The following is a 12,874-nucleotide window of genomic DNA, read 5'->3' as shown; positions in this document are numbered from 1 at the left end:
AAATGTATATATATAATAGGAAATAAACAAAAGTGGTGTGTGTTTGCCAAATAGAAAGTTTTAATTTTTTTCTTTAAGTAGCAAATGCATTTATTTAGCTTTAAATAAGTTTTGTTTTGTGTTTAGTGTGTATTCTCTAGGAAACAAAGCCTTAGGTGAAGTTTATCAGCTAAAGTTTTGGGGAGAATGGGGAAAAGGATACATTTTCAGGGAAGAAAGAAGGAAGGAAAAGTGAGTGAGAAAATGAGAGAAAACAATTTTCACAGATTGCATTTTTGCAGATTTGTGTACTTACTAAAATTTGTTGACCACCAAATCAGTCCTCATGCTAGTGACTGCAGCCATGAAATTAAAAGGTGCTTGCTCATTGGAAAGAAAGCCATGAAAAACCTGGACAGCATATTAAAAAGCAGAGACATCAGCATGCTGACAAAGATCCATATAGTCAAAGCTGTGGTTTTTGTAGTAGTCATGTATGGATATGAGAGTTGGACCATAAAGAACGATGAGCACCAAAAAATTGATGCTTTCGAATGGTGCTGGAGAAGACTCTTGATAGTCCCTTGGGCAGCAAGAACATCAAACCAGTCCACCCTAACAGAAATCAACTCTGGATATTCATTGAAAGGACTGATGCTGAAGCCGAAGCTCCAGTACTCTGGCCACCTGATGCGAAGAGCCAACTCATTGGAAAAGACCCTGATGCTGGTGATAGCTTACGGTAAATGGTGTCGAATTTGTGATCTCCAAAGAAGAAGATTTACCTTCAGGACCAGGGACCAGGCTTGGTCACTCAAGAGCTTTTGTGTAGCAGAGTTTTACTAAAGTGTGAAAAGGGACAGAGGAAACTTCTGACATAGACATCAGAAGGGAGACATAGACTAGCCCCTTGCTAATCTAAACAAGGGAGCTATATACTTTTTCAGTTGGTTATTACAGTAAATCAAAAGAATGGCTCAAGGTTGTAAAGGTCTTACCAGAGCCACTCCCACAATATACATTTTAAGATAACAGGATTAGTCAGAAGGTTCTCAGGAAGGATACATTGTTGTTATATAATCCTTAGTACAGAGTTTAAGCTGAGTTGTTTTGTTGTGTAATCATCAGCTCTGGGCATAAAGAGGAAAAATATTTTATGTGACTAAGACCAAGGAATGTAGGAAAAAAATATTAGTCCTTTCCTCCTTCTTGAGAATTCCCGACCCCTTATCTCCTCCTTGAGAGCCCCAGACCCCTTTCTCCTCCTTGGGGATCCTGGACTTCTTACCAACGTACCTAGGAATTGACTCTCATTTCTCCCTTTTCTTTTAGGAAAATTGTGTTGTCAAGGGAAAGGAGTGTCATTTTCATTCCATAACTACTTCCTGGTATGATGGGGTGTTGTCCCTAAATTGTTGAGGCAACATATTCTCCTAACTGTGATATTGAGGGTCTCTGATCCAGGAGCCCCAAGTAAAAGTTGGAGGAAGCTGTGGCACTCATAGGAGCTTGAACAACCATTTATAACCTAAAAGCTTTCAGACGATTAGAAACAAACCCCATTATACAGTTACAGATGTAAGGCAAGATAGTCATTAAACCAAGTTAAATCATAATCAAAATTAAAAGTTACGTTATGTCCGTAGTTACATCAGTCCATCTTAGGATTGTTAGATGTCATCGGATAAAGAAGAGACGTCACATATGATTGTTGTTGGCAAAGGCATTCGCAGAGTTGAATAAAGTCCTTTCCTTGAAGTGGAAAAACCCACCATGTTAAGCCTTCAATTAATGGGGAAATTGAAAAGCTGAAAGCTGAGTTACATAGTTAATTCTAAGGCTTCAAGATCTATGACAGTATCTGTGCACAAAAACTGTCTGTCATTGAGATAATCCCATTTTGAAGGGGGGGGGGACAGTTCGAGCCCTCATAAAAGTATGGGTTAAACTTTAAACCTGCTTGTATTTCCTTTAAAGCTGCTTGTATTTCCTGAGTTAGCTTATGCAGATATCTCTTAATAATGTCATTAGCCTTTTCTACCTTTTCTGAAGATTGGGGTCTCCAGGAACAGTGCAAGTGATATTCTATTCCTAGAGCTTTCGACACCCCTTGAGTTACAGCAGCTTTAAAGACGGAGCCAGTGGATATTGGCAATTTGATCTCTGGTTCCTCTGCCTTTACTAAAACCAGCTTGAACATCTGGAAGTTCTCGGTTCACATATTGCTGAAGCCTGGCTTGGAAGATTTTGAGCATTACTTTACTAGTGTGTGAGATGAGTGCAATTGTGCGGTAGTTTGAGCATTCTTTGGGATTGCCTTTCTTTGGGATTGGAATGAAAACTGACCTTTTCCAGTCCTGTGGCCACTGCTGACTTTTCCAAATTTGCTGGCATATTGAGTGCAGCACTTTCACAGCATCATCTTTCAGGATTTGAAATAGCTCAACTGGAATCCCATCACCTCCACTAGCTTTGTTCGTAGAGATGCTTTCTAAGGCCCACTTGACTTCACTTTCCAGGATATCTGGCTCTATGTGAGTTATCACACCACTGTGATTTGTGTGGATCACAATAAACTGTGAAAATTCTGAAAGAGATGGGAATACCAGACCACCTGACCTGCCTCTTGAGAAACCTGTATGCAGGTCAGGAAGCAACAGTTAGAACTGGACATGGAACAACAGACTGGTTCCAAATAGGAAAAGGAGTACGTCAAGGCTGTATATTGTCACGCTGCTTATTTATCTTATATGCAGACTACATCATGAGAAATGCTGGGCTGGAAGAAGCACAAGCTGGACTCAAGATTGCCAGGAGAAATATCAATAACCGCAATATGCAGATGACACCACCCTTATGGCAGAGAGTGAAGAGGAACTAAAAAGCCTCTTGTTGAAAGTGAAAGAGGAGAGTGAAAAAGTTGGCTTAAAGCTTAATATTCAGAAAACTAAGATCATGGCATCTGGTCCCATCACCTCATGGGAAATAGATGGGGAGACAGTGGAAACAGTGTCAGACTTTATTTTTGGGGGCTCCAAAATCACTGCAGATGGTGACTGCAGCCATGAAATTAAAAGACGCTTACTCCTTGGAAGGAAAGTGATGACCAACCTGGATAGCGTATTAAAAAGCAGAGACATTACTTTGCCAAAAAAGTCTGCCTGGTCAAGGCTGTGGTTTTTCCAGTGGTCATGTATGGATGGGAGAGTTGGACTGTGAAGAAAGCTGAGTACTGAAAAATGGATGCTTTTGACCTGTGGTGTTGGAGAAGACTCTTGAGAGTCCCTTGGACTGCAGGGAGATCCAACCAGTCCATCCTAAAGGAGATCAGTCCTGGGTGTTCATTGGAAGGACTGATGCTGAAGCTGAAACTCCAATACTTGTCCACCTTATGCGAAGAGTTGACTCGTTGGAAAAGACCCTAATGCTGGAAGTGGTTGGGGGCAGGAGGAGAAGGGGACTACAGAGGATGAGATTGATGGATGGCATCACCGACTCGATGAGCACTAGTTTGAGTAAACTCCGGGAGTTGGTGATGGACAGGGAGGCCCGGAGTGCTGTGATTCATGGGGTCGCAAAGAGTCGGACACGACTGAGCGATTGAACTGAACTGAAAGACGGAGTCATTGTCACTCTGAACTTTAGAGTTTAAGATCTCACTTACATGATGAGAAGTAGCTACAGTAAGATTTTGCCCATTAGTAAACTTATGACTTTAGGTATTAGCAAAACAATAGTAGCAGTTAACCTTAAGGAATGTGGCCTTAGCCTTTTTTTCAGTAAGGAACTAAACTCTGATCCTGTGGGCAAGCTCAAAGTTGGAGCCTGCAGAAGAACAGCTTGAAGAGCCTTAAAAGCCTTTTGAATCTTTGGGGACCAAACCAGCTTGTCAGTTTGGGCCTGCTGATGCTTAGTTATAAGTTTATATGAAGGCCGGGCAAGTTCCCCATAACCCGGAATCCAAATGCGGCAATAACCTGTAATGCCGAAGAATCCTCTCAGTTGTTTTAAAGTCATAGGTAGAGGATGATTTAATACAGGTTTAACTCTAGAAAGCAACCTTCAAATCAATGACTGAAAAATATTTGGCTCATTCAGGAATTTCAGATGATAAAGTGTAAGGATAAGGCACTTATTATTTGTATATCTTGAACAAGTCTCCATTTATCGTTTGACTTTTTTTACACCCAAAATAGGAGTGTTCATGGACTCTATAGGATTATTATAGATAATCAATGGCCCTTGTTCGTTTAAATTTTCAGTGATGAGTTTTAACCCTTCCTTAACCTTGAGCTTTAGTGGGTACTGCTTTTGATGTGGAAATAGGTGAGGTTCTTTGAGCTTGATAATGACAGAAACAGCATTTTGTGTTCTACCCACAGTTTTTCCATCAGAAAGATTGTGGGCAGGAGGACTAGGGGGTGACAGATGATAAAATTGTTGGATAGCATCACTGATTCAGTGGACATAATTTTGAGCAAACCCCAGGAGATAGTGAAGGATGGGGAAGCCTGGTGTGCTGCAGTCCATGGGGTTGCAAGGAGCCAGACACGACTTAGTGACTGAACAACCACAAATTGTAGTCATTCTTGGTTCTGTGCATAGTGGCTAAAAATTTGAGTTGCCCGATGTACATTTTCACAGCTGCGGTCGAACAGATGGTGTGTCTTCTTGTGTCAGCCCTCATACCATAAATGTGTCCTTTCTGCTTTCTGATTTAGTGCTGTATTTTTCATATTTTGTCCTTTCTGTCGGTGCTTTTTCTGTTTAAGATGTTCCTCCAGCATAGTGCTGAGGTGCTCTTTGGTATTCCTAAGCACAAGAAGGCTGTAATGTGCCTTACAGAGAAAATACGTTTGTTAGGTAGGCTTTCTTCAGGGGCAAATTTTAGTGCTCTTGGCTATGAGCTCAAAGTTAATGAATCAAAAATATATATTAAATAAGGTGTCTTTAAACAGAAGCACATAAAACAGGTTATGTGCTGTGTAGTTTATGAAAATATTGTGACCAGAGCTCCTCAGGAACCTATTCCTTTATTACCTCTAGGGGCAGTGGTTTAGTATTTGCTAATTCAGTTTTTACAGCAATTTTATAGCACATAACTGCCATAAACAATGAGAATCAATTATAAAAGGTGGTGCATTCCACACCTGGTTGCTCATTTTACAGTTTTTCCCAGAGACCACGTGGAACAGATATGTTTCAAAACAGTCCATCTTGGTGGTGGCAGGGGGATGGGGACTAAGGGCAAGCAGTTTATCTCATCACTTATTTCTGTGTCCCGTTTTTTAGTGGTTGAAATCTACTCCTGGAGTGTTTAACTTTTCTATGCTTCTTAGTTTTGTTCCTTGGCCCCTTTGAGGAGATGCTGGGCATGCTAGAGCTTCTGTTGGTTCTATTGGTTGGAGGTGGAGGCTGGCTGGAGCCATGGTAGGCCTTTGCGCTCCCCTGAGTGAGGATTCATAACTTCAGGAACTGTATGAATCTGTCCTGGGGCTACAGGGCAAGTAGTTGAGCCCGGGAATGAGATGAGGTGGTGGTGGGGATGGTGGGTGTTTAAACCAAGCAGATTCAAGGTGGGGTATGTATCAGGACTTAGATAATTTGTTTAGAAAAAAACAAATATGTGTTCTAACATACTGAGATTTTAAATTAGATAAGAACTATGTTTTATGTAAAAATTTAAAATATCAATTTCACATGAAGAAATTCCAAGTAACTAGAACTGTAATACTATTTGCCTTCTATGTATTATTGTTAGGTGATAACCATTGTAACTCCTGGGAAAACACTACAAAATTAGAAGTTCAGAAGTTCTTGCTAAAAATTTATGTTATTTTATCAGGAAAAGGTTGATATTCATAAAAACTTTCAATATCATGATAATATCATGTCGTACATTGACATGAATCAGCCATGGATTTACATGTGTTCCCCATCCAGATCCCCCCTCCCGCTTCCCTCCCCATCCCATCCCTCTGGGTCTTCCCAGTGCACCAGCGCTAAGCACGTGTCTCATGCATCCAACCTGGGCTGGTGATCTGTTTCACCCTTGATAGTATACTTGTTTCAATGCTGTTCTCTAGAAAAAGAGACACAGATGTACAGAACAGACTTTTGGAAGGCAATTTCTTTGGAATAGCTATCAGAATTATAAATTCATACTCTTTAAGCCAATAATTTGACTTTTACTGTAAGGTTTATATTATAATTGCAAATGTGTGGAATGATGTGTTAAAGATTGTGAATTGCAGCATTTTTGTAACAGCAAAATATTATAAGCAACTTTAGTGTCCATCAGTAGAGGAATGTTGAAAATAATATGGTTAATGGCAGCCCACTCCAGTATTCTTGCCTGGAAAATCCCATGGACAGAGGAGCCTGGCGGGCTACAGTCCGTGGGGTCACTAAAGAGTCAGACATGACTTAGTGACTGAGCACACATGTTCATATAATGGAATGTTAAACATCTGTAAAAAGAGAATAAGGAAGTTCTTTATATCTGACATGAAAAATCTATATTAGTAAATGAAGAAAGCTAGGTTTAACAATATAACAGTATAGTATGCTTCATATGTGTAAAGAGTTGGGAGGAGAAGAATTATTCATATTTGCCTGTACATACATTTAAAAAGTCTCTGAAACGACACAGACTGTTGACAGTGTGTATGTGTATGTTCTTGTGTGCATACATGGATGGAAGTGGATGGGTTAGGGCTGGACCCAGTTGCCTTTGTACAATGAGAAAAAAAAGTAGATACTACTTCCTCTGGAACTTCTATTTCTGTCTCTTAAAAATTTTATTATGGTATGCTGATTTTGTTAGTACCAGGCACTTGGCAGCCATTCTTTAAAAAATTTTAATGAAAATAGATAATAGAAGGATTTTTTTTTTTGGGGGGGGGGGAAGGGTGGGGGGAAAATCCTAGTGTAAGCTTTTTATTCTAGTAAGTTTTTCTTTAGGAAATTTAACTTAGCCTTTAGTTCATTTATGATTTTTGATATAATAATTGCATACTTATATTAAAAATGTTTGATTTTGTTAAGATCATCTTGTAATTTATTTCGGGTAAAATTTTTATTACTCGTTAAGAAAGTGATATAACTTGATGGGTGTACCTCTTAATTATTTTTTTTTTGTACTTTGAACCATGTGAGCTCAAAATATATGATTTGATGAAAATATGTTGTAATGAAAAAATACACAATTACACATTCAATATCACTCTCTTTTACTAAAATGTTTTTTAAATATATATGTTTTTATACATATTTAAGTTAATATGTATGTTTATATGATATATAATGGTAGGTATTTAGCATATAGATGTTATATGTTTATATCACATGTATTTATATATAAAGTTTAGTAAATTAATGATTGTATGTCCATGTAGGTTTCTAGACATGTATATATATATATGTGTTAGGAAAAAAGGATAGAAGGAATTTGACCAGATTATAGTATCTCTTAGTGTAGGATTTCAGATGATTTTTGAAATATTTTCTTTATAAGCATTTGTATTCTTTCACTTTTTATATTATATAAAATTGTTGATAAATGTTTTAATATTATTTCTCTAAGAATTTTTTACTGAAGTCCTTTTTTTTCTTCATGAAAAGAGTTTTTCAGCTTATATCTTTAATGGATACCGGATTGCCTCAGTGTTCTAATGAGAAAATAGAACTTGCAATTCTGTGGTTCTTGGATCAGTTTCGTAAAACATATGTTGGTGATCAACTTCAAAGAACCTCAAAGGTAGGTTTTTACTAGAGATTAAAACTAGTATTATTGAAGAAAAGATGTTCACATGTAACACCTTTAAGCTGAATGATATATTTGAGCAGTTTCCACATAAAAAATTAGTTGATCAATTGAAGTCAGTTGATTAATTGTTATTGAAGGCAATGTGAAATTGCTTATCTTATGCTTAGATTTACTGTTGTCTTTGAAGATTGATTGGTAGGTAGTGAGTATTTTTATGTAGTTAGTCATTAAATAGTTAAGGTTAAAACACCGTACTGAATTTTGCCTTATTGTATTGTATTTCAAGGTTTAAAACTTAAGATTTACTCTTTTAGTAGTTCTGAGAGGTATTTATTTTGATATTTATTTATGTGATTTCTAGCATATTTTCCACTCATTCCTGAGCATTTTTACATGATAAATGATGAGGACAAGAAGAGTAAGAAGACAAGCCTTTGAGAGGCCACAGTTAACCTACCTTAGTGAAGGGAACACTTGTACTCTGCTAGTTGAAAGTTTTAGCATGATGTTTGGGTAACTTGATCTTAAGACATTAAGGTATTATTGAAGGTGTTTATATGAACCTAACCAGATATTTAGTAGTGCTGTGACACTTGATTAAGTGTTTTTTTACCTTCCACAAATCCTTCTCTGTAGTAAGTCCTAAGAATATTCTTACCTTCTTTGTATTTGTAGCTTGTATTAGTAATGTTGAAAGATTAAGTTCTAGAAGAAGCTTCTTATATTGGACTGAGCTTTTTTGTTTTTGGAAAATTTAGCTTAACCTTCAGTTCACTTATGGTTTTCTCTTAATAGTAGTTGTATCAGTCAGTTCAGTTGCTCAGTTGTGTCCGACTCTTTGTGACCCCATGAATCGCAGCACGCCAGGCCTCCCTGTCCATCACCAACTCCTCGTGTTTACTCAAACTCATGCCCATCAAGTCGGTGATGCCATCCAGCCACCTCATCCTCTGTCACCCCCTTCTCCTCCTGCCCGCAATCCCAGTAGTTGTATAGTAGTTTGAAAAGTCATTTGATTTTGTTAAGATCATCCTTTAATTTATTTCAGGTTTTCTTTGCTTTTCAAAAAAGTGATGTAGCTTGATACTTTCTTTGTCAAATGTACTGTGATACTTTATTGTTGTTTCAGGATTTTTTTCGTTCAGGATTAATATTAATAAAATTTTCTTAAAATTAGGCTAATACTGAATGAGACTACTAGGGGAGAAAAAAAGAGTAGCTAGATATAACTGTTTTAGGTTGACAATAAGACCAAGGAGAATCAGACAAAAATTATGTAGTATGAAATTTATACACATGGAATTATGATAAATTGTCAGGTTTTAAATGTACCCAGAGAGTTTGTATTTTGCTTTTGCAGAAGTGAATATGCTGGAAATATTATTTAAATCTAATATCCATTTGGTGTGGGTTTTAAGTCAAAACAGTGTAATGTAGAATGGAAAAGCCTTCAAATTATTGTGTTTAAAGTATTTGGAAATAAATATGTAAAATGCAATTTTTTAGGGCAGTGAGATTTGAGAAATTTTTTTTACCAAAGATTCTTGTTATGTGTATAACTTTTAATACAAGGTAATTGTGGAAGAATGAGTCATAAAAGATGAATATTTCTTTTCTGAATTTGCTCACGTGTTAGGAACAAAGTACATTAGAAACACACCATCAGGCGGGGGTGTCTTTAGTGTTCATTTTACTCTGACGTGTTGGCGCATCTTATTCTGTTTTAAAGGAGAATTAGATGATGTTATTTCTGAGGCATTCATACTAAATAACCCTAAAGTGAAGCCAAAGCTTTCCACTTTCCTTTTCTTTTTGGCTTTTCTGCTGATCTGCCTTAGTGCACTGTTTTGAGAGAACCTTAATGTCTGGTCTGGCACTCTAGGAATTCTTCACATTCTCTCTAGGTCTTATAACAAGCCTGCAAAGTTGGCATTATTGTTCACATTTTGCTCTGCATACTGTTTTTCTGTCAACCAACTAAGGAGGACCAAATGAAAAAAAAAAATTTGGTGAGAGTATTATCAAATTCCATGTTTAGTGTGTATTTATTTTGTACCAGGAACTGTACTAAGCTCTCTTAAGCATTGTATCATTTAACTGGATCATATAGAGTTTGACTTAAAGTTCTTTCCAGTCTCTATGTATGTCATCAGTTTCATGCTTCAGTACTCCATACTTGTACTTCATACTTCATGTATACAAAACATTTTCCACCTCCTTTAACTGTCTACATTCTCTTTACATTCTGGACCTTTGAGAAAAAATGTTTCGTCTGCCTAAGACACTGTTTTTCAAAATTCAGCTTCCACTTCCCTGCCTTACTCCACTAACTCCTGCTTATCTTTCACATCAGATACCCCATCCTTTAGGATGCATTTCTTAACCTAAATTCTAGGGGAATTCCTTTTCTCTTTCCCCTGTTTTAACATTATTATACTGCATTGTAACTATTTATCAGCAAAACACATATAGACTAGTTTGGGTTAGGACTGTTCTGCCTTCTTTATTATTTTCACCTCCACATGCTTGGCATATTGCTTGTATGCTTTCTGATCATGGCTAAATATATGTATTTAGTGGAATTTTATAGGAATTGGGTCTAGATATCATGTATATTACTTCCAGGTAATAAAGGATATGTTTTTGAGTTGGAAAATGATGCCTACTTTAGTGAAATTGTTTGACAGTTTTAAGTAAGTTACACCGTTACTAAGCATCTTGAAAATTTTACAAAAGCCTTTATATACAAGATAATATAATTTATAGAAGTAAATGTTCCAGGAACCAAGGTGGGAATCATTGAAATGTCTGACGTAATGTATAGAAGTATGTCCTTTAAGTGAGAAAGAGAAATCATAAATAGTGTCTATAGGCATTAATTGATCAGTTACTCTGTGCCAGAGACTTTGCTGGGCACTTAACGTGCATCTAATTTCATCTCAGGAAAACTCCATTGAAACAGTTATCTTTATTAACATCTCCGTCCCTTTTTACAAATGTGCAAACTGAGGCTTCAAATGGCTAATTAATATAATTGACTAGTTGAATCTAGATTTGAACCCAGGACATCTGATACAGCCTTTGCTGCTTACCACTTTGCTGAGTTGCCTCTTGCTAAATCTTTGACTGGGGTATTGAATGGGTCCTTGAGACTCAACAGGTTCTAAGAAGAAACTTGCTGTCTTAATGGAGAAGGAAATGGCTACCCACTGCAGTAGTCTTGCCTGGGATGTCCCATGGATAGAGGAGCCTGACAGGCTATAGTCCATGGGGTCACAAAAGATAGCAATTAAACAACAACAAGGCACTAGTCACATAGACTGCTGAGCTCTTGAAATAAGGTATGTTATAAGCAAAAAATGCACACTGGATTTCCAAGACAAGTTTAAAAAAAATAAAGAGAAATAGAGTATACAACATCTTATAATCTTTATATTGACTATGTTAAAAAGCTATTTGGAATATATTGGGCTAAATAGAATGTTGTTAACATTTTTTAAAAAGAGACTGGATAGATAGCTAATGAATGAGAGCCTTCTACTGCACAGGGAACGCTACTCAGTGCCCTGCGGTGACCTAGATGGGAAGGAAATCCAAAAGAGAGAGGAGATACATACATATGTGTATGTATAGCTGGTTCACTTTGCGCGCAGCAGAAACCAACACAGCATTGTAAAGCATCTAGACTCCAGTGAAAATTTTTAATAAAAAGAAATGGACTTTGCCAGCATGAAAATGGGAATCTTTTTGTGGAAGCCCTGAACTTTATATGTCTCAGAGAAAATAGCAGGATGCCAGAGAAAAACTCTCAGCCTAATTTGGCCTAGTTGACAATAGTGGTTAATTCCACTTAAAAGAAAAATTGTTTAGCCTTATGACCTATATGTCAGGGTCTCCTATGCGCTAACCCTGATGAAAGGGTAACTGGTATGACAACTTCCAATGCTTCTAAGAACAGCTTGAGTTAAGTCTCTTTTTCCCAGGGCATGCCTCACATTCTCCAGCACTGCTGATAGCTATCTCCTAAGACCTATCCAGAAGTCTCAGCCCATGTGAAGTTTAATCTGGTAGGTGGATAAACCCTACAGGACTGTGGGCTTCCCTTGTAGCTCAGTTGGTAATGAATCTGCCTGCGATGCAGGAGACCTGGATTTGTTTCCTGGGTCGGGAAGATCCCCTGGAGAAGGAAATGGCAACCCACTCCAGTATTTTTGCCTGGAGAATCACATGGACAGAGGAACCTGGCAGGCTACAGTCCAGGGGATCACAAGAGTCGGACACAACTTGGCCACTAAACCAGCACCACCACAGGGACTAAGTGGAAAGCATAATTTGTATGTTTCTTGTTGTAATGCATGACATGTTATCTTTTCTGATGTTCAAATGCATTAAGAGTTAAAGATATAAATTCTGTTTTTTGCTTTCTCACATTTTAAGTCTTAACACTTAGTAAAGCTATCTCTGATGAATATTGTTTTACTTAGAAATCCTAAAGTATGTTTGACTATATCTTATTTAGAGAAAAAGATAGTTTTTTAAATTAATAAAGTACATAGATTTTTAAAAAACAGAATGTAGCAATACTGTGTACAGAAACATTGAGTCATAGAGAGTGTTGGAGGTTGTGGCAAGCTAGAGTTTATGTATCTATTCTGTAGGGCATACACAGATTTCATGTGACTGTAGTTCTATGGGTTAAAGGCATACGGGAAGACCTGTGACCTTGGTCTTTACTCCTGTGACCAAGGTCAGTGTCAGAACAAATAATCTGAAAGTTTCCTGGGTTCCTGTGCCTCCCTGGCTGCTGACCTTGTGACCATCGCTGTGCAGCCAGGAAGCCCGGGCAGAAGAGAGAGCGTCTCTGTAGTCTCGGGTGAGTCTTGTGACCCCGCCGGTGTTTAGGTGGGATGGTCTTAATTGTTCTCCAGTCTTTGCTGCTACTGTGGCAGGACTGACCTTAGCAAGACATGAAAAGTGGGAGATGTTTGTGTTGATATACAGTTGAGTGATTTTCCCAAAGAAATGGGAGATCTAGGTTTTTACGTAGAACCATTTTCTCTCTTAACAGCTTTACTGGTTTATAATTGGAATAAACTGCACTTATTTAAACTGTGGGGTGTCCTTGGT

At 37.7% G+C, this 12,874-nt stretch overlaps 1 protein-coding gene across 6 annotated transcripts in view; it reads left to right on the top strand.

Annotated features, from left to right (window-relative positions):
* Positions 1-12,874, top strand: part of RANBP17 (RAN binding protein 17) — a 349,536-nt gene that overhangs the window by 87,518 nt on the left and 249,144 nt on the right. For all 6 annotated transcript variants that reach the window (XM_065905571.1, XM_065905573.1, XM_065905574.1 and 3 more), the window contains one exon: positions 7,603-7,738. In XM_065905571.1, coding sequence (XP_065761643.1) covers positions 7,603-7,738 — 136 coding nt within the window. The remainder of the gene's footprint in view (positions 1-7,602; positions 7,739-12,874) is intronic.

The sequence above is a fragment of the Muntiacus reevesi genome, chromosome 14 (genome assembly GCF_963930625.1).
Source record: "Muntiacus reevesi chromosome 14, mMunRee1.1, whole genome shotgun sequence".
NCBI classification, from domain to species: domain Eukaryota; kingdom Metazoa; phylum Chordata; class Mammalia; order Artiodactyla; family Cervidae; genus Muntiacus; species Muntiacus reevesi.
The sequence above is the reverse complement of the archived record's forward strand: the minus strand, read 5'-3'. Positions and strand labels throughout refer to the sequence as shown.